This window comes from Falco cherrug, chromosome 2 (genome assembly GCF_023634085.1).
Source record: "Falco cherrug isolate bFalChe1 chromosome 2, bFalChe1.pri, whole genome shotgun sequence".
Classification (NCBI taxonomy): domain Eukaryota; kingdom Metazoa; phylum Chordata; class Aves; order Falconiformes; family Falconidae; genus Falco; species Falco cherrug.
This window is the reverse complement of record NC_073698.1, coordinates 79,854,892-79,878,070: the sequence shown is the minus strand read 5'-3', so window position 1 is coordinate 79,878,070 and position 23,179 is coordinate 79,854,892. Positions and strand designations below refer to the sequence as shown.

Below are 23,179 nucleotides of genomic sequence, written 5' to 3'. Positions count from 1 at the left end.
AATTTTTGTTTTAAGGTGGCTAAAAAAGCAAAAGGTACCTACAGGCTTTCCCATCCACCCCAGAAGAACAAGACTAGTAGTCCAAAGGTAAACACCATAGTCAGGGTGGACTTGCTGAAGGGTCTGAGATGGGGTCTTTTATCCTTTCACTTTAAATTGTCTTCTGAAAGCTGAGAAATCTACCTGGGTTGCTATTGCAGTGTGAGAGAGGCGACAGGGATGTCCTGCAGCATGTAAGAAGTTAGTTTGTAGGCCAAATGCTTTCCTTGTTTGGCTTGATTTTCCTGTCCTCCTGACCCTATCATACATAGATCCTGCTTTGGTCTTCTCAGCCTAAGGTGATGAGCTGTGCAAGGCCAAATCCAATGTGCCATCTAGACATCATGCCCTGAGGCTGGGCTTGGAGCAGCTCAGGGTGGCACCAGGGACAAGCCTGTCCTTTCTGGTGGTGCCAGTCCCACCATGGGAGCCTTTGCAGAGCTGCACTAGCTAGTCCCCAGGGTTTCCAGCATGGACAGAGCAGACAAAATGGAGACAATATTCTCTGCTCTGGGCTGTCCTCACTGAAGGTGTTCCCCTGTGTTCCCCATTTCCATGGAAGGCTGCTGAAGGAGTGTCATAAGAGATCATGAACTCTTGATGTCATGGACTAGATGTGAACAGTTAACAGGATCATGATGTGGCGTCCTCTCCTCTGGAAGTGCCAGTTTCCATTATGCACAGCAGAGGAACTGAACAGCTTCCCTCATCACAGCCATGTTCCAGGAACATGGATTTTGTCAGGGAAAACCTTCATTTCTTCCCTGGCCTTTCAGGAGCCTTGTTTCACTTACACTGCTATGGTTTTTTGCTTCATCTCTCCTTCTCCTTGTTCCCTACAGCCTCCCCTCTGTCCTCTTTCTCTCTTCTTAGTAAAAAAAAGCCAAGCCAAATTCTTACTACTCTTGAGCATTTTATGAAGCTAAGCATATATTTTAATTTTCTAAATCCCAGAGTATGAATAAGTTGATACTTCAGAAAGAAGAGATACTGCTTTAGAAGCACTTCCAAAATATTGTGCAATATTGAATTATAAAAGTTATCCATAACTATAACATGGGTCTTTAAGCATGCTCTTTGCTGCAAGCACACAGTGAAGGCTAAATCAAGTGAATGAAGACAAGGTGAGCCTGTGGGCCTTGTGTGCCAAAGAGATGAAGCACCTGGGGCTTCTGCCTTCCACCACCCACAGCTGCCTGCAGACTCCTCAGCTGCACGAGTTTTGATAAAAGACGAGCAAGCATGAGGCTGTGCAATTTGTGCTGCTCCTTTGCTGGGAGGTTACAGAAAGGTTTGCAAATGCTACAATATTACCTGATGCTCTTAGGCTAATTAAAAAGCGTGCTGAATTTTTATCTTCCCCTTTCCGTAGCCATGCCATCAGGGGCTACCTGATACCCTCACCAGGTTGAGTTACACGGGATGCTGCCGTAATGCCGCATGCGACAGATGACTGAACGGGCAGCTCAGTGAAAACCTTTCCAGAGCAGACTGGCTTAGCAACCTCAGAATTTCTTTTTGGTTTCTTTTGATAATGAAGAAGGAAAATAGTTTTGCTTTTAACTATGACTTCTCAGGAAGAGGTGAGTGAAACTTTGGGAGCATGTGATATCCTCTAAATAAATGCCACATCAGTGTTTAGCTTTTGTGTAGTGTACTTCACAATGCTGTTTTGTTTCCTGGTGGACAACTTATGCACCAGTTAGAAGGCTTTTTTTTTTTAATATTTAAAAATCATGCACAGTAAGTTGTCCTTTTCTCTGCCTTAAAGCTAGCAGATTCTATGTAAAATTTAATTTATGTTCATTGAAATGTATGTTAAATTTTTATCAAATGAAGGAGTAGAAACCCTATTGCAGTTGTTTGATGAAAAATGAAAAGATATTCCAGGTGACTTAAAGATATAGTGTCGTAGACAAAACATGTATTCTTCACCTAAGATGTGTCATTGTAAGCATTTTCTGGGACTGACTTTACAAACCCACCACTTCTACAGCTTACCAGCTCCACTGTCTTTAACAAACCTGGACCTATTTCACACCCCTGTGAGTTCAAATGTCTGATTCCTTTTGCCAGTGCCAGTGTGCAGAACTGGAGTCAGAAATTAGCATTTCAAATCTATTAACCTTGAATTCTAGCATAGCCCATTTTGATTCTTTTTCACTGTGTAGAAAGCGATCAAAGGTTTTATGAAGTAAAATTCAGTGGCCCCTGCATGAGGATCCTGTCAGGTGCTGTGTGGATGTCATACACTGTTTAGTCTTTCTCTTGTTTCCTATTGCAATTAAAGAACAGGGGATGGATTCACACCCCCAGTGTGAGTTATTAAAAGTAGCTATGGTGCTTAGACAAATTTAAACAAAAATTAACTTCACTAGTTTGCTGGTAAGTTTATTACAAGAGCTCCTCTCATGAACATTAGATACATAATGCACTGTGTCCAGCTCTGGAGTCCTCAGCACAGGAAAGACATGAACCTGTTGGAGTAGGTCCAGAGTTGGGCCACAAAAATGATTCCAGGGCTGGAGCACCTCTGCTATGAGGACAGGCTGAGAGAGTTGGGGTTGTTCAGCCTGGAGAAGAGAGGGCTCTGCAGAGACCTAATTGCGGCCCTTCAACGCTTAAAGGGGGCTTATAAGAAAGATGGGGACAGACTTTCTAAATAGGGCCTGTTGCAATAGGATGAGGGGTAATGGCTTTAAACTAAAAGGGGGTAGATTTAGACTAGGTATAAGAAAGACATTTTTTAAGTGAGGGTGGTGAAACACTGGAACAGGTCGCCCAGAGATGTAGCAGATGCCCCATCCCTGGAAACATTCAAAGTCAGGTTGGATGGGGCTCATTGCAGGGAGGGTTAGACTAGAATGACCTTTAAAGGTCCCTTCCAACCCAAACTATTCTATGATTCTATGATAACATTTTGCAAGGTGATTATCTTCTTTTTTTCTTCTTTTTTTTCTCCTGTTGAGACAGGTACAAGAGACAAGTCCCACTACTGGAAGTCTTGAAATCATCTCTGTTACAGACGACGAACCACCAGTGTCAGAAATTGAGTTTTCCTTCAAAAGATTTTTTTGCATACCACAAGCAAAAGTGGACCCCACTGCAGATGGATCTGGTAGGGACACTGCAGAGCTTTTTGATCTTTGTAATGTAAATGGATAATGTAGGTCTTTAGCCCTGCAAAATTATGCTTGCCCACTCAGTCAGAGAAAGGAATCACCTGGAGAAGAAACACAACCTTACTCCCCAGCCATGAGGTTTGCCAGCATATTAAGAGGTGGTGACACCTTGGCTGGCTTGCATATGTAAGCATTTTTCATAGCCAGATTATTCACACACTTCAGCCACATAGCAAATATTTGCTCACACTTCCCAGACACGTTTTTGAATGGCTTACTTGAAATTTTACCAACCTGGCATTTGGTCCACTAAAAAACCAAATATACAATACAGCCTTGGAGGGATAGCATGCACGTTTGCTGTTTCCCATAGGTTTCATGGCAAAAATAGCTTCAACAGAGGCAGGCTGAGCATCAAGGATGAAGATAGAGCAATTTAATTTTCTAGTCCATTAGCTACTACAGCTGTCTATTTTCTGGTCTATACTCCATTGCCAAAACCAGCTACTCAGCTGTTGCTGACAGTCTGTGTAGGCTGGGATTTTCTTATGAGTCTATAAGCCCTGGGAGACACTCCTCATTCTTGACTGATTATAAGTGTCTGGCAATCTCAAATTCAAAGCTTAAAGAATGATGAGAGTGAAGAGCAGCATGAATTAAAATTGAAGACAAGATTCTGTCAGTTCCAGTGTGTACCCAAGACCGAGCTGTGTATGCCATTTTCTCATAGTTTGCTCTTTGTATATCAGAATACGTATGAAACAAGTGAACTGTTGACAATACCACTATGTTGGGGTCAGCTATGGAGGTGGCTTGTTCGCAGGACTAGTCCAGTTCATGAAATATATTCAGCAATTACTAATGATGAATATTTTAACTTCAGAATCGTATTTTTTCATTGAGAACTCAATGCTCAGCCTTGAGCCATTGCTCAGACCTCTCCTTGTCTTTATAGCAAAATTTGGAACAGATCGCTGTTTTCCAGTACCAGTTTGGGGGTCCTGTTTTTTGCAAATTTAGCTTTCTATCACTTTCAGTTAACCTTACTTCCAAGTCCAAAAGGACCAGTCACTTTCCTCCTTTTTGTCTTGAACACCTATTTACTAGCTAGTCCTGCCTTTCTCTAATATCCCTGCTCCTGTTCAAATCTTTAGGCTCTGTTTCCATGCCTTTGCTACCCCAACTGTGCCGGAATGCACTGTGCATGTGACTTAGCTCCCTGGTGCATGAGACAGAGCTATGTGGCCTCTGGCCTCATCCCAGGATTTTTGTTGTCCCAGGCTCATCACTCAGAGCAGCATCCAGCTGGTGCTAACAGCTGGAGGGAGCACAGGGACTGTGGGCTTGGTACCGGCAAGAGTCAGGAGGCATCACAGATAGGAACGGTCATATGGAGGAGACTCAAACTAGCTTATTCTTCTGTACTTCCACTGAAAGAATTTATTAGTCCATTTGAGTGTTCTGAAGTCCTCAAAGATTATACCTGTATCCTGCACACAGGTTTGATTACACAAACAAACCAGGTCTGAATTTAATTTTTATTCTGGGACTCATGTTTTCAGGAAAGGTGTTTGTATACTTCTAAAGCTCACAGTGTGATGTAACCCATGAAAATAAAATGTAGAGCTCATATCCTTCATTGCATTGAGGCCACACCAGGTGCTTTGTAAGAATGTGACTCAGACCACTTGTGGGGCAAATGCTGAAGGGATGTCTGAGAGCATCAGCCAGCCCCAAAGCACTTGGAGTGTTCTCAGCCCCTGAGTCAAGGGATCTGAACCCCTCCGGGTCAGGTCAGCTCATGAAATGTATATACTGCCATCTAGTTTAATGTTAGATAAATCTTTTTCATTGCAAACTCAAGCTGATTTAACTTCACAGAAGCTATCCTCTCTGTTTGGTTTCTAGGAGATATCGAACCACCTTCTGTGTGCCATGTTCTTCTCTCTCTAAAATACTTCCCATATATCTGTGGCTTATTCCTTGCAGTAATCCTAGCAGTTGCCATTGGCCTGGGTGGTGAGTACAATTAGTTATTCATTAAGTTCTCGCTTAACCATTCAAATGCTTAATTTTTCATGAGCCTTTTACTTAGAATGGAATTAAACTACTGCTGCGGCTTGTTTGATGAAATAAAAAATCTTGTTGATGTGATGGCTTTAAATTTTATTTACATGTAGGGATAAAACAGATCTGGCACTCATAAGAGGATTGGTGTAATATTTACAACGTGGGAACCTGCAGCTCCATGAAACCTTTCTCCAGTAAAACTTCACCGATTCCTCTCGGGTGGTGAGCTAAGAGTTTAGAAACTGAGGGAGGCTTCAGGTAGTGCACACCCTATTTTTGTCCTGTAATTCACTTTAAGTTAGTTGTCAGAGAATTAAAGAACTTTCCCCTATCATGAACAATTTCTGCAAAGGAAAAGAAAAGGCAGAATGAGTTTAGTTGTGACTGGGAAGTGTGACCTGTCCAGGTCTAGGTGCCAAATATGTTGATGCTAGAGCAGTACCTCCACACCTGCAACAGGGATAAGCTTGTGGGAGGTTGAGGCATCCCCTCAGGAAGAGAGCGCACTGACCATATTTTGCAAGGGTCTACTTGCTTTGCTGCTGCTGGGCTGAGGCACCAGGCAGAAACTTGTCCTGGAGTGAAACATTAATTTGGTAGAGGGAGCTGAGAAGGAGTCAGCACAGACAGCAAGGCTGGCCAATCCTACGAGTCATTACTAATGGATGAGTTTAGCAGCACCGAGTAGCAACCTCCAGGTTGCATTTCAAAAGTTCCTAGAGTACAGGAGTTTTCTTTTCCTTAGTAAGAGAGAAATCTGGCCAGATAATGGAAGTCAGAAGTGTTAATTTAATATCAAAGTGTGTTTTCATCACCCTGTTTTCTCTCATTCTTGTTAGTCCAATACAACTGCATTGGGAAGTTTCGCTGCCGATCATCCTTTAAGTGTATCCAGAAATCAGCCAGGTGCAACGGTGTCTTCAACTGTAAAGAAGGGGAGGATGAGTACGGATGTGGTAATTTAAATTTGATTATAAATCCCTCCTACCTCCTCCTGTAGCATCTGGCACGTTATCAAGAAATGCATGCTGTAAAGACTTCGGGTGAGACAAGAAAGATCGAGACTAATGTATTATCTAAATCACCACTTCAGAGGGGCAATCTCTCTGAGGTATTGATTTACAGCTTGTGAGAAATTAAACTGCTCTTAGGACAAATGTGATGACTGCTGAATATTGTTACTGCCGTATTGGGCATGTTTCTCCATTAGAAGTCTAGATGCTTTATGACTGCTAGCGTTTCCTCTGCCTGCAACATACACCATCACTGCGTTAAAGTGTGTGTATACAGCACTCTCTGTATTCACCAGCACACAGTTGCACTGTGTTGGTTCTGAAGATTGCAAAAGCCTAATATTATCTTAAGGGATGTGGGAACAGGAGAGATCAGCACTGCCTTTTGTGCATTGAGTATTGTGGAGTCTGCTGCTTCGTGTATAGAATGTATGGCCCCATGTCTGAGTTTCTCTCTGTAATGGTTTCAGGCATCACAGGGACGTTTTAAATGGTCCCTTCCTGTCCTGTGCTATCGAAGATGACTATAGTGTTTGCAGCCACTGGAGGGAAAGGACTGTACTAGTATTAGTAAACAAAGTAACTGATTTTTAGATCAGTGCACTTGTAATTCTGACTCCTGTACCTACAGGTAAGGAGGCAGCACAAGTCTCCATCTGTGCCATATGAGGAATGAGCTTTTGGCCCCAGCTAACCCTGCACAATGCTTTCAACCTTTTGTGTGTTTTCCCCAGGGAGTCTTCAGGCCTCTGTGGAGCTTGTGGGCAATATGTCTGCTTTTCTTGTCTGCCTCTGTGCTGCCATAACACTGGCCTATGGGCCTGTAGGAAATCCCTGTCCAGCAGTGACCTCCCTTCTCTCTGGGCAGACCATGTAGATGTGCCGTTTTCCAGGTCCAGGTGCCTCCTGCTCATCCAGGGCTCTGCACGCTGGCAGCAGCTGTGGTGTGGGGCACAGGGGTGAGGAGGACATGGCGACATGCAGGACAAAGGGTGGTGGGTGGTGGCTCTGTACCTGGGCCTCCTGCAGTATTTCTCCATCGGTCTCTTGGCCAGGGGCCACCCAGCTTGCAGGGGAAGGGCTGTGCTGAGCAAAGCCTGGCTGGCACAGGGAAGGAATCCTTGGGACCTGAGCTCCTGACCTGTGCACCCCTCTTCTCCCCAGTCTTTACATGCTCATCAGCCCAGACATGCCAGCCCCATTTCAGAAAAGGGAAGCAGATAGGAAACTCTATGGAAGCTTGGAGATGTCTGCATGCAAGTGCACCCACCTCTCTGATTGCACTGTGCAGTGTAGGAGGTGCCAACCACCTTTCATCAGTTTTCTTGATTGTAGGTTTCCTTGGTGCCAAGCATCTGAAGCTCCAACTCACTGCAATGAGCAAAACTTGCTTTGGCTTGTCGGAGGGCAAGGCAGCCTTCTTTAATACAGATGGAGCTAGCATCCCCCATCCATTCCCATGAGCACGGACTTTTTCCTCCTGGCTCTTTTAGCTTGGTGTGCCTTGGTTCCCTTCCTTAAGGGGGGGGGGGGGGGGGGGCGGGGAGGGGGAGGGGGAAGCACAGAAAAAAATCTGTCAAAGCATCGAAGTAATGAAAAAGTCAAGCAGTAAAAACTCAGTGAGCCAAGAAATGTGTATGCCACATTTATCCACATGCTGCATGGACACTGTTGTGCACCTGTTGTGTACCCAATAGTTCTTCACAACTCATGTTGTTCTTCTGGATCTCAAAGTCAGGTTGAGTGGCAAGAAAGCAGTGCTGCAGGTGTTCACTTCTGGGTCCTGGCGAACGGTCTGCTCTGATGACTGGAAAGAAGAGTATGGAAATACTACCTGCAAACACCTGGGTTTCTCAAGGTATGAACACAAAATGGAAGAAACTTTATTTGGCATTTTGAACAAACTCTGAAGTTTTCAGTCTTTCTAAAGAAACCTTGTATTAGTCTGTGCTTTAAAAGAAAGAAAGACTTATCAATACACCTTTGTGAATTATATGGTTCAGGAGATTTGGGATGATGTGGGAAATAGTCCTGAATACTTGTGCACTGTTATGAATCCTCAGTGATGGCCAAATACAGTGGTTTGGTTAAATCTTCCCTATGGGGTGCAGGTGCCTGAATCCTACTCGTCTCTCTAGTAGCTTACAGCCTGTCAGAAAGGCTGTAAACATATGAAAAATGCTCAGATGTTTTTTATTCTCATTTCTTTTACTTTATCTGTAGGAAAATTGTATATATAATACATGTGATGACATCTGTTATGAGTTAAGAACCACCTCACAATTAGAGAATAACCTAGTAAGGTGGTTCTTACTGGATTGATCCCCTTCCTGAAAAAGGACCATTTGTTTCACAAACTTTCACACAATTAAGAAAGAATTTGAAGTTGTGGCTTGCAATGATGCTATGTTATTTCTTACAATGGCATCATTCTGATTTCTGCGCTTTATAGTTAACAGTATAAAGCTTCTTTTGAAGAAATTCTTGTGGCCTTTAGTACAAAATACATCTCAATTGTTCAATAAAAAAAAGAAAAGAAAAAATTACAAATTATTCATCCTCCCTGCTTCAAAACATAACTCTAGAAAAAGGATACAATGAGCTTGTTAGTACTTCAGGAAATGTGCCAACCAGTTACAATAAAAGCTTTATTGGAATACTAGAATTAAAATTTGCTTTCTCTGCCAGTTAAATTCCTTTCAGCATGTGTGACTTCCATGCATGATTATGGCAAAAATACATGCACGTGATAAGAAGCATTACTTGGGGAGGATAGGATTGCTTTATCAAGTATCAGAATTCAATTATTGTGGTTGCTACAGTGGGTTTTCATTAGCAGAACCACTGAATTATTTAAACAGATTACTGAAATGCTGTCTGAGGAAGCTGTGTTTATGGTTTATTTGCAGTTACGTGAGTTCAGGTTACCTGCCCGTGGCTGCAGTTGAAAAACAGTTTCAAAGACATTTTGTATCCCTCAGCCACTGGTTATCAGCTGATCAAGTGACATCCCTGCACAATGCAACAAACCTCAGGTATGCCTCAGCGTGCTCATCCTGACAGAAAGCAAGCAATCAATAGAAGGAGAATTAGTAACGGTCTAAGACTGTTGCCTGTTTTTCAGGCATGTAGTACTTCATAAGTGGTTGATGGTGTTATGTGTCATAAACCAAGGTTCAGTAGCAGTCTTGCTGGAGTACAAATTAAGAGCCTGATCCAAGGCCCATTAAAGTCAACAAAGGCTTTAAAATGAGCTATTTGAAAAGCCTGTTTGTCCCGTGATTCCTTTTTTTGCAAATGGATAGGCACCAGGCGCTTATCTTTTCCCACTGTGAAGCGGTTTGTTTCAGTTTACAGATTCCCAGATATTTCCCAGTGGGTTTATGAACCCTTTATGGTCCATTTCTTCCTCCTGACAATTGCTTGTTTTTCTTAGTTACCTTTCACTGAGAAGCAAGCTATGGATCCAAGGAGACTACAGATCACATGTTGAAAATCACTGATAAGCCTCCCCTTGCCGAAGAGTGAACCGCTCTTCAGCAGGGCAGCATATGGTCTGCGGGCTCCTGATGGTATTTAAGCTCCTAACTTAAGTATTTCAGCTAAATGCCCTGAGTAGATTGGATGAGTACCTGACTTTGTACCTATTTCAGTATGTGAGTTACTTATATTTATGTGCACATAGCTGTACAGGAAGATGACACAATACTGAAAAATGTCCCAGTATTTGTGAATTGAAGCTAATACTGCACTGTCTTTTTGTCTTAGAGAGGAATGTACTTCTGGGAATGTGATCATCTTAAAGTGTTTGGGTAAGAATCAAGAAAAACGAAAATAAAATCAGAAACTGTCCTTCATCCACTGCATGGCAAGAGTTGAGTGAAATTGTGTACTCAGGGCATACTATAACACCGGTTTATCACACAAAAGAAAAACAATATTTATTATATAAAGATTAAAATATTTCAGAAAGTGAGCATAGGCTGAAAGGGCAGACTGGGAACATCAGGTATCAGGAGCGTTTTGGTGAGAATGTAGTAGGAAGTAGATGTTTAAGGATCGGGAGTTGAACCCATGGACTGATAGTGTAATTCCAACTCTGCCATCTCAGCGGTGAATAGGAAATTCTGTCTTAACATTTGAGCTTTCACCCCACACCTCTCCGTATCAGCTAGTTTTCAGATTGGGATATGAAAAGGTCAAAAACCAGCATCAAAATAATCACTGGGGATAGGAGATGCTTCAGGTTGCCTATGTGGGCCCCTGGGACCCTGTATGTTTAAGAAGGGCGGAATGGTGGAGTTTACAGCTCAGCTGAGCACTACATCTGCAGGGGAGAAAACGTGAACCTTGCAGCCCCCATACAGGCTGCCAGGCACGATGCTGCAGGGATGGCAGGGAGGAGGAGAAACCTCTGGGAGCAGCCCCAGATGTGGGCCATGGGGATGGGGTTGGTTCTGCTGCAGAGACCTCCCAGCCTCAGCAAGTCTGGGAGCAGAGGGGCTGAAGGTGACCAAACACATGAAGATGTTTCCTCCGTGGACTGTAACCTTTGCTTTCTGGCAGCGTGCGGGACACGGGCCAGCTATGGACCACGGATTGTGGGGGGCAATGCATCCTCCCCCCGGCAATGGCCCTGGCAGGTCAGCCTGCAGTTTCACGGACACCACCTCTGCGGAGGGTCCGTCATCACCCCACGCTGGATCATCACAGCTGCCCACTGCGTCTACGAGTAAGTCCCTAAGTCATCTTGCTCGGGGTGTCCCACTGGCCCTGCTTGCAGCGGGTCTGTATGGGGGGCCACTGCAGTGGAGGGCTAATGCACTGTGATTTCTCTTCAAAATGAACTGAAGGAGAGATCGGGTTATCCTTATTTCATGGGCTTGCTCAATAACATTTAAGCCATCTCTCTCTCTCCTTGCATGAGTGCAAGTCTTTACTGAAAAAAAAGTCTCCCCAAGAAGTGATCCAAATCAGGGCCCCCAGTTTTCAGATAACCTGGGCACTCCCAGCTTCCTGGGAAAGCAGCTTAAAATATTTAAGCACCAGATTTTAGGTATCCCAATCTGCAATTTCTGTACATTGTGTGTGAGTTAACAGCTCAGGAGGAATTTGGGCTTGGCTGCTCTGGTAATTTGGAGCTCCAAAATAAATTACACTAATCCTTTTCCAGTTGTGGTAGGTAGTGAATTGTGCCGTGCTTAGTGCCCTTTACCACATACTGTTCCTTTTTATGCTGTTGAAGCAGTCTTTGAGTTGTAAGTAGATGCTAAAACAGTTATTTCCACTCCTATCCTTTGCGTTGTTATAAACACAGCCTTCTCTCTTATTTATAATGAGTTGTCTGTTTATGGCCAATAGTGCAGGACAGCTCTTCTCACTCTTACAAACTCGAGCTCACTTTCACCAAAGACATTTAGACAGCTAAAATGGGATTTTTCTGACCACTTCTAGGCACCCACAATACCCGCCTGCTTCTGAGCAAGTCCTGTAGGATGCTTTTATACCCAGTAGCAAGAAGAGATGGGACAGATGAATCCCACCCCTAGATCCTATGCAGATTCCAGTCTTGCCACAAAAACAATTACTCGGGGAATTAAGCATTTTAGGACTTTTGTCCTTAGCTCCATCCCCACAACCCAGTTGGCTGTGGTGTGTTCAAAGGCTGATGCAGGATGGGAGCTGGCAACACAACCCACATGTCTGAAGCCTTTTCCCAGCACTGCTGCCAGCCCATTGCTAGCCCTGTGGGGTGAGGCCAGAAGAGGAGCTGCTCATGTGCCGCAGGCTGAAAGATGTGGCTGCTTATGAACTGGGGGCAGAAGCACCTTCCATAAGTGCTGCTGATCTAGCCAGATGGCTGAGCACAAGGGTGCCAAGCAGCAGCACTGACTGCTGTGGGGTCACCCAGGAGGACAGACAGGTAGGCCAGTGCAAAACTCGTATATTTGTAGAAAACTACAGAGGTAAAATACAAGTGACCCAGTGTGTTACTAAGATCAGTCACTCATTCTACATTTTTTGCAATAGATGCAAAACATAGCCAATATTAACATAGGTAAGCAAGTACAGCAGACTGTAGGCATTTGCCTGTGGAGCCTTACAAGGCTCATAAGCTCAGAGGACAACTAGAAAACCTGAGATTTTTCTTTAAGATTTTTCACTCTCTCCTACCTCTTCGTTTCAGCCTTTACTTGCCGAGCTCGTGGAGTGTGCAGGTTGGTTTTGTGACTCATCAAGACACCCAGGTTCACCCATATTCAGTGGAAAAAATTATATACCATCGAAATTACAAACCCAAGACAATGGGAAATGATATAGCACTGATGAAACTGGCAGCACCACTTGCTCTCAATGGTAAATCTTTCTGTTAGCTTTCAATTGACTTTCTCATCTTTCTAGCTAAAAGTGGGAAGGGTCTTTCCTAGTACAGACAGGGAAATTTCTGTTGGCACCCTACGCCTGACCTAGAACTGTCGAGTGGATCCCCACTGCCTCTAAAAGCAATGAGAGATGTGCAGCACAGATGTAGCCAGTCTGCAGTTGTGATGGCAAGGCAGTGATGCCTGTTCAGACCGCATCAGCAGAAACCCCTCAGCCTCAGTATCAGGAACTCCTCTGTACTCTATACCCGAGCACAGAGAACAACAATTTGGTCGTAGGGCTCTGCAAAGTATTCCCAGTCCATTCACTTACTGAAAGAATTTAATAATAGGCAAACATTAACATTATCATTTCTAAATATTTTCCCTATCTAAAATAAATACCCCACCTCATTTTACTTGGAGGTCACAGAGATTTTTATTGTGCCCTTTCTGTGGGTATGGGGGAGATCCAGCAGTGTCCAAAGCTGAAAATCAAGCTTAAATTTCAAAGAGAAGAAAAGGTAATTAAAATATAATTATGCTTTTAAATGAAAATGACTTTTATTTTCTCAGCAGAATGCTACCTACAGCTGACACAGTTAGTGAATTGAAATGGCGTATAATAGTATGAATTTAAATGACCACCTGCCAATACCTTCTAATGACTGTGAGCTCTTTGCAAGGGGGAGCTGGTGCTCTCTGTGAATCTAGATTGTCAGTTCCTAAATAAATTCTCTTGAAACACTTCAAACTTCCACTTTGAATTAGCATTAAGCTTGGTCTTGCTTTGTTTTATGTCTCAGCTAGAGCTGTTTTCTTTTGCTCAGGGATAAGTTTGGGAGGTTGTCAAGAACAGTAATGGCTCCATCCCTGAGCGAGACACCTGCTATGCCTGGGAGGCTGGGGCAGCCCAGGGGCCTTGGAGGTTCCAGGCTGGGGGCTTGATGCTTTGAGCTGGGGTCATTGCACTGTGGAGAACTGAACTGCTAGGAATTACCCAGTAATACCTTGCATCTTCCCTCCCTTTGCTCAGTGCCAGCTCATCTTGACACGTCACGGTTTGTCCCTGCAAGCATCAAACACTGACCGTATTGCACGGTATTCAGTGCCCCAGAGCGCAAAGGCACTGAAAGTCTATGAGCCAGTGGGTTGGAAGCAAAAAGCAGCCCAGACCTCTTGTTGCCCTTTCAGAAGAGCGCAGGGATGTGCACACACGGCTCTTTGTACATGCCATTCCACACCATCTGTTAGGAGGTGCCATACAGTTGTGCCGTTTCTTTGCCCAGGCAGGGTGTTGTGGGGCCTCTGATCTGCCCATCAGCTGCATATGCGGTGCATTGCTTGTTGCTCATTCTTCAATTCATTGACCTGCCAACACCTCCTTCTGTTGCTTCACACTTGAAACTAACGAGCCCTAGTGTAGGTACCGTTTCAAACCCAAGGTATTTGCCACAAGGCAAAAGACCTGCAGACCTGCCAGGCTATTTATGTGGGGACTGGGTCGTGTTCAGAACAAGTCCACTGCAAGACAAGTCCTCAGGCTTTACTGAGGCATACCATTTTTTGCTAAATTTGAAAAGTGATTCTTTCTTCCCTCTCTTTTATTTTTGGTTTGTTTGTCTTTTTTTTTTTTTAATAGGTCACATAGAGCCAATTTGTCTGCCTAACTTTGGCGAACACTTCCCAGCAGGGAAAATGTGTTGGATATCAGGATGGGGAGCAACTGTAGAAGGAGGTATTTAAACTGGTCTCCTGTTGATTACACTACATGAAAACATCTCACATACAGGAAATACAGGATTTGGCTGGAGCATTGTTCAACATTAAATTTTCTGGAATATCTTGGGGAGGAAAGAAGACATATTCCTAAGTATTATGCTCACTCTGAACTGCAAAAGTGCTATACAAACCCGCTTCACAAGGAATGGATAGGTACACCCTGTGAAAAGGCTGAAAATGACATGTAGACAGCAACACTGTTCACAATGTTGTACTCAGCCTCAGTTAAACAGGCTGTGTCCTTTATGACTTTGAGCGTAGAAAGCACAGCATGATTGCAAGAATCAATCCTCCATTTTTCCAGAGAAAGCATGTATGCATTTTCAGTCAGGTTGGATGATGTAGAAATTGCATCTGTGAATAATGTCACAAAGAAAAGGTCATTTATATATATATATATTTACCATTACTCACAGGTCGTGTTAATCAATAATATATACTGAATCACTTTCATGACAAAATGCTTGAATTGTCATGTCATTGTTTTTAATTATTCTTCCTTCATCTCACTCAACATGTTCTTGTTCAAAGAACAAGAACAGCATGTTATCTGACCTACAGCTAGTTTTAGCAAAAGGTGGGGAAAAAATGAAAGTAAGATTTACTGCATAAAGTGTCAGCTATATATTGACAATGGACTGTGCACATACTCCCATTTGTAGAAATGATCCATTCAGATTCCAAATAAGATAAAATAAATATTTATAAAATAAATCAGATCTTTGCAGATCATGTGTTGACTAACAGAACAGGCAATAAATTAGAAACAAATTTTGGCACTAGTATTGAAGATAGTGTCCTACTAGTTTTAAGTTCATTAGTGTCATTAATTGTCTAGTTTGAAGTAGAAACGTATAATGTACAGCTTTATACTATATATATACTGTGATAATCCAGAGCTCTACAGAGATACCAGTTACTGGATTCCAGAAGCGATGAGACAGTTGCTTTACTTTATTGTCATTTTAACTGTATTTCTTTTGCCCTTGCTTGCCGATTCTTCACATACTGAAACATTTTATGTTTATAATTAGAAATTAGTTTCAAGGATGTAGAGTTTTTTTTCTTCTTTTTTTTTTGGTTGTTGTTGGTTGTTTTTTTAACAGGTGATACATCTGACACCATGAATTATGCAGGTGTTCCTCTGATTTCTAATGCAATTTGCAATCACAGGGATGTCTACGGTGGAATCATAACTTCTTCAATGCTTTGTGCTGGTTTCCTAAAGGGAGGGGTAGACACCTGCCAGGTATGGAAGTTTCCAAACTTCAGCTGTGCTCATTAACAGCAGCAATGGAAAAACATGAGTAATAAGTTATCAGAAGGCACTCCCAGGCTTTTCTTGGGCAAACATTTGGGTTTGTGCCATTTCCTGTTTACCATGAGTATCGATCACTGACTGTGTATGCATTCATATGCTACAATTCCCTTCTTATATTTCTTCTGTGGACCATATCTACTATTTCTGAAGCCAAATTTACTTAAGTCATTTTTAAATTTCTTGCATGTGCTAGAGCACAGTGCCATCCTTTCTTTGCCCTGGCTGTGGCCTCTGCACTGCACTGAATGGCACTGCACGGTGAGCAGCTCTGGAGACTTGCAAGGTGTAGAAACTTTATGGTGAAAAGCAGGCAAAGCATATATCAAGAAAGAAGCAGAAGCATGTGATTTTGGAGACAGTAGAGTGAGGCAGGGGAAGAAAGAAAGGGAGAGGTGTCTGAGTAACTCAGAGGACTGGTAATGACTCTGGGGGAGAGGGGTTCATAGCAGTGATGGATCAGAGGATCCTTTGCAATGTGCAGTGGTGATGATTCAAAATCACTCCCAGAGTCATGATGGTGCCCACTTTGTGCAAGGTCTCATCCACAAACGCACTGATGTGAACTCACCTAGCTAGTAATGGAGCAAGGGCTGAGGAGGAGCTTCATGTTTGCTTAGTCCCTATTATGCATGGGACAAGACAAAGCAAAGGCATTAGTTACACAGATCTTCATTTAAGCCCCTGTTTGCACATGTACTCAGCAATGTACCCAGTATGTCAGTATGCCTGGGAGAGCTGCCCAAAGGCAGCATGCTCAGCATACTGCTCCAAGTGACAAAACGAGCCCTACTCACCAAAGGCAGAGGCTTGTTCCAAATTCCCCCTTTTTTCATTGTGCTCCCTCTGATGCTCATAGGGCAGGGAACTGCCCCAGCAAATTAAATTGAGAGTTTCCAGTACTTTGATGTGAGTCAGCTGAGTCTCAAATCTGCTTAGCAAAGTGTCTGGGAAGGGGCAGAAAAGCAGTGTGCGAGACTGCAGGCAGGAGCAGGCAGGAAAGAGGGTGGGGTACAAGCTTCTTGTTGTGACCCTGGGCTTGGCTCAGCTCAGCTCAGCAGCCAGGAGCAGTGGGGAGAGACCAAGACAACGGCATGGAGACTGCAGGTTAGCGATGCCCTGCCTGCAGGACAGGCACACTCCCCAGCACCTAAATGTTGTTTAATAGCGGGCTTCAAAGTTGCTTCTGTTGTACTGTGCTGCTACCTGGGGAAAGAAAAATATGACCAATACATGCCTCCAAGAAGCCTCCAACTTCTGCCATAGCATATGCTTTTCCCAGACCCAAAAGAGAGCAGAAACAGGAGATGCTGAATTACTGGACTATGCCTTTCTCCCTGCCCCCCTAAATAGATGTTCGCCTCCTTTTCTGGGGCGCTGACATTTGTTTTAATTCTTTGTCCTCCAGGGAGATAGTGGGGGCCCTTTAGCATGTGAAGATATGAGCATCTGGAAGTTGGTGGGGACCACCAGCTTTGGAGTGGGCTGTGCAGAAAAGAACAAGCCAGGCGTCTACAGCCGAACCACCTCCTTCCTGGACTGGATCCATGAACAGATGGAGGTCTGGTTTTGCCCTGTCTCTCCATCTCGGGTTGTTGCTTTGCTCCACCTGTGCCACGCAGGGTTTAGCTCATATTTGTCACAGCTGAGTCATGTCATATGAACACATTTGACCCAAGGACATGTCTGGGGACCAGTGCAGGTCTGCGGGCAGAGCAGAGTGCAGGGGTCTTAGAGAGATGCAGGGGGCACTGGAGCAGGGGTAGAGAGGGGAGAGGAGCATGGGAGTGACTGGGGAGGGGGCCTGGAGGCACAGAGCAGGGAGCAGGGAGGTGTGAAAGGGCTGAGTAAGGAGATGGGGAGCAAGGGAAGAGATGCTAGGGGACTTTACCTGAAGCCATGAGGCTGCTACAAAAAAGCCTGGAGAGTGGAAGCTGAGGGGGCCAAAGAAATTGGTGACGGGGGGAGACAGCATTGGCTTGAAGGAGAGGAGAGCGGAGGCAAGGAGGTGGGGGGATGCTGCAGCCACCTTCACCTGACCGACAATGGCCCACTCGTTCTCCAGAGGCCAGGCCCTCTGCTGCCGGCACCCCTCCAGTGCTGCCAGGGAGGTGCTGGGTTCAGTCAGCTGAGCAGAGCGAGTCGTTGTGTTTCAGGCGGACTCCCAGGCAGGGGTTTGTTGCCTAAGCAGAGCCATCTAGAGACATTTTAGAGACCCCAGGCTGTCCCACTGGCTCACTGGTGTCCCTGCAGAAGGGTAAAGACTTTCAGGAGGATACAAATGTTTTGCTAAAGGTTGTCTCCTGTGAGTGCAAAGAAAAGTTTTTTATTGCTTTCCACTACGTGGTGAAAATTAGTCGATGTCCTTTCCCAAGATGTTTCTTGAACATTGTGAACAGAATTTCTGCTGCCTCCATTTTGGCCAGCTCTCCCACTAGGGAGGAAGCAAAAAGTTTATAGCACTAGGGGGAGTACCAGTGACCTACATACATTACTGTATGAGAAGTATTAATACTTCAACTATTAAATCTGAATAGAAATAAAAGGTTCCCACCCCTGGGGGAAAAAAAAAACAAACCCAAACAAAAAAACCCAAAAAAACAGCAAGGGAAAAACCAAGAGGAAACAAAATAACCCATTTCAAAGCGTACTCATCTCCCTGCATACATGTGTTCCATGCATGCAGTATCTACCACTGTTACTAACGTATTCCTCCATCCCCTGTAACCATATTCCTTGATGAGTCTTACATGCCTGTATCAGCTCATGCAAGGCTGAGAACCAGTGGAGTGCTGAGAGAAGCTGATGGCATTTGCTCAAGTTCACAGTGCACACAATGGGAATAGGACCACAGCTCTTTTGTTGAGGTGGTCTGATATTCTGAAGAACTTCAGCTGGCAGAACTGGCTTCAGCAGCCCTGCGATTCCTTTGGCGACCCTAGTACAAGAGGGAGAAAAAAAATCAGAGTTCTGATTGTATTGAACCCTTTCAGAGTTCAGTAGGCAGCAACATGAGCATTTGAATAGATGCATAACTGGTTTTGCTTCCCAGAGAGAAGAACTGCAGACCTGAGGAGAATGGCAGCGTGCTGGGCTTCTGAAAACCCACATCATGCTTTGGCCCCATAGAAGGACCCACCACACTCTTCCGGACACCTGCTCTGAGCTTTGTACCTTCACAGACTACTTTTTACTATTTCCTATTGGTATTGGTAACTGTACTTACTGAAAACTGTTGCACATTTAGCCTCTTTTGGATGGAAGAGGCAGCTGGGTGCAGGATGATGGGCATGTGTATTTACTGTCAGCTACATGTGTAGAAAAAGTGCTAAGACTGATAACGTGGGAAGCTATCACAATGAAGTTTTGCAGGCACCATGAGTAAAAGACTAAAGCAACTTCAGATCAGGTTGCTAGCTAATATTTTAGTACTTACCTTCCAAGAACCAGAGACAAAAAGACTTTTTTCCTGAAAGTATTCATATATAAAGTCCATGCTCTGTTGCACCACCAGAAGCAGCTTGCTTTGAAGTCATAAAGCAGGCAGGAAGCAAGCAGTTGGCAATTTTGGCAAGCATTTGGCAAGTATGTTCAATTCTTGTTAGGAAAAATCTCTGGATTCAAATCGTGTGGCTGTGAACAAAGTCCTTAAAAACTGAATTCTTAGGTCTGTTCTTGTGGTAAATAGCTCTGAAATGAGCTACACACAGGTTGTAACTTTACTGAAAAATTCTGAGATTACTGAACAGTCTGAAAGCGAAAAGGAGCTTCTTTACTGCCTTTCAATAAGCTAGAGAGTCAAAATCATTGCTGTATCTATGATGCACCATGCGGCGCAACAGCCATTGAATATCCCCAAGCTCACATCATGTAGTGCAGTTCACCAAGGCACTCGTGCTCAGTCACCTTCCCTGTTTTCCCTCCCTTTCTCTGCAGACAGGGCAATACAGAATCTGCCCTCTTTGCATCTATTAGTGGCATCAGTGGTGTTGATGAACAGATGCCAGCCAGGCAAGGGGCAAAACATCTGAGGTGCCGCTGTGGTTTCCTGTTTTACAAGCCATTTTAACATAACAGCCTTGTGTTGTTAGGTTGGAAAACACCTGATCATTTTGCACTTGCCCTTATTAAAAATCCTGGAATGAAAGTTGTTTCTTTTAGATTGATTGCCAGGAACTAGGTAGGGTGAATAATGGATAATATTGTCAGAACTTTTTGATATCAGCCCAAATTGATCTTATAATCTGATCAAGTGCTGCTGATCTGCTTGAAATATGGTTCTGGATGCAGTCTGTATGCTTCTACATCAGTATCTGCATCACCACTGTTATCTACCACTGCCACAAGAAAGCGCTAGTGGAACTGGAATTGCATTCTCGCTGCAATGTGTCGGGTCAAAACCTGGACAGCAGGACAGCAAACCTGCATGAACTGTCAACCTCCACGTTGCTCTGTGGACACAAACTTTGATCTCAGAGGACATTGCATCAATACCTTTCACCCTAGCTAAAGAAACTGCAGTGCAGTGGAAACAGCACTTCCAAAAATATCATGTTGTTAAAAAGAAGAGGGAAGGATTATTGCAAAGATGACACGAAAGCTGAAATGAAATGGAAAATTTCAACTTGACAGAACCTTGACAAAATTAAAACAAAGTATGTTGAACCCTTGTGTAACTAGGACAATTTCAGAAGAGTTCTAATGTTCACTGTTTGTTATCATAACATTTTCACATCCCCAGCATGGCTCATGTTTTAGTATTATCAGCAGTCTGGAGATGAGAGCACTGCTCTCTGAGCTTATGGAGTTATTTGGTATTTCAGAAAGGATCCATGAAATTTCCTTTTGAACTCCTATTTTCATAAAAAGACTGTACAATAAGTATCCATTGTTGTCTGCCTTTATATTAAAGACAAATTTGATGTAAAATGTAGAAAGCTAGCAAAGTCTTCCCAACAAGAAGTCACTTTGACCCCCAGGTCAATGACAGTCACTTATGGGCAGACCTAGCTCAGTCAAATCTTTCTTCTGATTTCTTTTATGCCTCTTGCTGTGGTGTCTTAGGTACAGGCAGAATACAAGAGTCACTCTCTAAAGCTGGATTTTCCTCCCTCAACTTATGCCATTAATATGCATGCCAGGAGTTTTAAAGGAAATCTAAGTACAATATTAGCAGATTTCTTTGTGTTAACTCAGGTGAAGGTACATGAGGTTTTGAGAAATTTGCTGTGGGAAGGTTTTTGTACAGAATGAGCATTGCTTTTTTGCTTTATTCAGAGAGGTGGAATTGATGAGCTGGTCTTTACTGGTACTCAGTATTACAGCTGGAATGAACTGGTAGACAGTAAAGAAGCTTTTCAAAGAGTCTATATGACAGGTTACCAAGCTTTTCCTTTTCCTTGGATTTTCTTCTCTCTATTCAAGGAAAATAATTGGCTACACTCCATATGCACGTACAGAGGCCCACCAAACTAGGTGGGGCTGAAGGCAGCTCTAGTTTAGCTAATCCTGATTAGGCGTTTCATGATAAACACCTTGGAAGAATTTAAGATCTTTATACAGAGGAGTGCATATCTACTGCATTATTAAAAAGGCTGATGAAACAGCTTCTAGCCTGTGAACTCAGATCGCTAGTCAATAATGGTTGCTTTAACAAAGGATTATGTTACAGCCATAGTATCCCTTAGAAATACAACCTGCTTGTATGCACAGCTTGTGGAGAAAACTCGCATCAACATGTAACAGACTCTCAGAAAACGAATCCAATGTATAACTTCACAAGAGATGTCCAGCATGTGAAGAAAAAGTCCTTTGCTGTTCGTCACCTGTTCCTGTTATCACGATAGTTAAGTCTGGAAACTGAGACAAATAAGTTTGAATGAATCAGATGTGACTTACTCAATATGCAGTTTCCCCAGACACTCTGAAAAGCATCAGATGGATAAACTCTCCTTTGGCCAATCTGAAATTCATTTTTTTCCACTTGAGATGTACAAATAAGAAGGTGATTTCTGCAAAGATACAGAGATAAGCATAAAAAAAAAAAGTTTAAATTTGGTGTCTGAGAAAGCCAGAGTGTTTTCTGAGAGGTGGCATGTTGCTGATATGTTAATGCGTCCTGCACCAGGAAGCAATCACTGCGCAGAGGTGGGGATGCCACGCAGCTCTGCTCGTAGGGACTGTCTCACAGGCAAAATTCATATAGGTCTGTAAATGCAAATTCAAGAACTGTACATTAAACTTAAAAAAACCCTCAACAGATCTACCTTGTCCAATTTTTTGACTGTCTTCAACGTTCAAACAAAGCAGACTGAGATCTTATGTTCTAAGTGCTGCATTGTAAATCGTGCTGGTTTTGCTGACAGACTTGGTTGATCCCTGAACAGTACACACTTTCCAGTATCTCTGTTAGTGTAGTACCATTTTAAGATAGGCAGATCATATTTCTTTTCTTCAACAAATAGCCCTGTGAGAAGCAGTTTCACAGTGCAGCAGAGCCTGAGGTTACTTCAAGGACAGCAAGAAGTGAGTCACTTCAGCAGTCAAACTTTAGGGAATGTACAAGGAAGTGTTTCTTATCTGAACTGAAAGAGCACACTGGATCATTGCATTTAATCTCTGATTTTATATATATTACACAAGCAGAGGCTTCTGAATTTTTTTGTGGTGGTGGTGTTGCTTTTGTCACACACTTTCATGTTAGTGGAGCTCCTGTCCCAGTAGAGGACGGCAGGTTGGGTCCCCAGCATTGACACCAGTGAGGCAGGTAGGTTTTTTAACAATTTACTTCAAGATTTGGCAAGGTAGAGGTAAAAAAGGTGTCTTGTGGATGACACAAAACAGCCAGACCAGTTTTTCCTGATTAAAAGAAAACTGACTCCCTGACAGATTCATTTTGCTGAAGAGCACTTTGGTAGCTGCCAGTCTGAGCAATATGAATGTAAAACGTAATAGGCAAGAGGAAAAAAAAAAATATCCTCCATCTCCTAATGCTGGAGTGTGTTTACGCAAGGTAAATGCAGGCAGATGACTGGCAGCTGAGCGAGGAGCCTGGCCTCACCTCGGGCACCCATGTTAGACCTCTGTTTTGAGATTGCCAGCACGCATCTATGTGTCCCCATAGCCAGGGCTGGGTACAGCCGCACAGTGAAAACAAGCTTGGCAAAATGCAACCTTAGAAAGTAAGGCCAGAGCAGCAGCTTTAGTCCTTTAGCAGAGGACTAAACAAATGGAAATTAGCTACAGCAAGCAGGATGCTGCCCTGTGCACCCATTTGTCAAGGACTGTTCCCTGCTGAGCCTGGGGTAGGGCAGGCTGGTGGAGCTCCAGTGGCTGGATGACCATCTGTGGCTTTCCTGAGAAAGGATTTGCTTAAATCTTGCTGAATTTAAATGGTTTCCAATGGCAATAGTGGGAATGAGGTCTTCTTCTCTGAGATGTAGTCTTAAAATAAATATGGTCCCCCTGAAGCTG

General features: G+C 43.6%; 1 protein-coding gene across 1 annotated transcript; it reads left to right on the top strand.

The window, feature by feature from the left end:
• The first annotated feature begins 1,434 nt into the window (after nt 1–1,434).
• Nucleotides 1,435–21,950, top strand: TMPRSS3 (transmembrane serine protease 3). The gene is made up of 13 exons (XM_005438516.3): nt 1,435–1,622; nt 3,013–3,157; nt 5,070–5,180; nt 6,071–6,187; nt 7,979–8,102; nt 9,154–9,279; nt 10,013–10,056; nt 10,811–10,976; nt 12,432–12,601; nt 14,249–14,344; nt 15,495–15,637; nt 17,115–17,267; nt 18,759–21,950. Exons 1-13 carry the CDS (start codon nt 1,605–1,607, stop codon nt 18,777–18,779), a joined length of 1,434 nt encoding a protein of 477 aa, XP_005438573.1. The 5' UTR covers nt 1,435–1,604; the 3' UTR covers nt 18,780–21,950.
• Nucleotides 21,951–23,179: the final 1,229 nt, after the last annotated feature.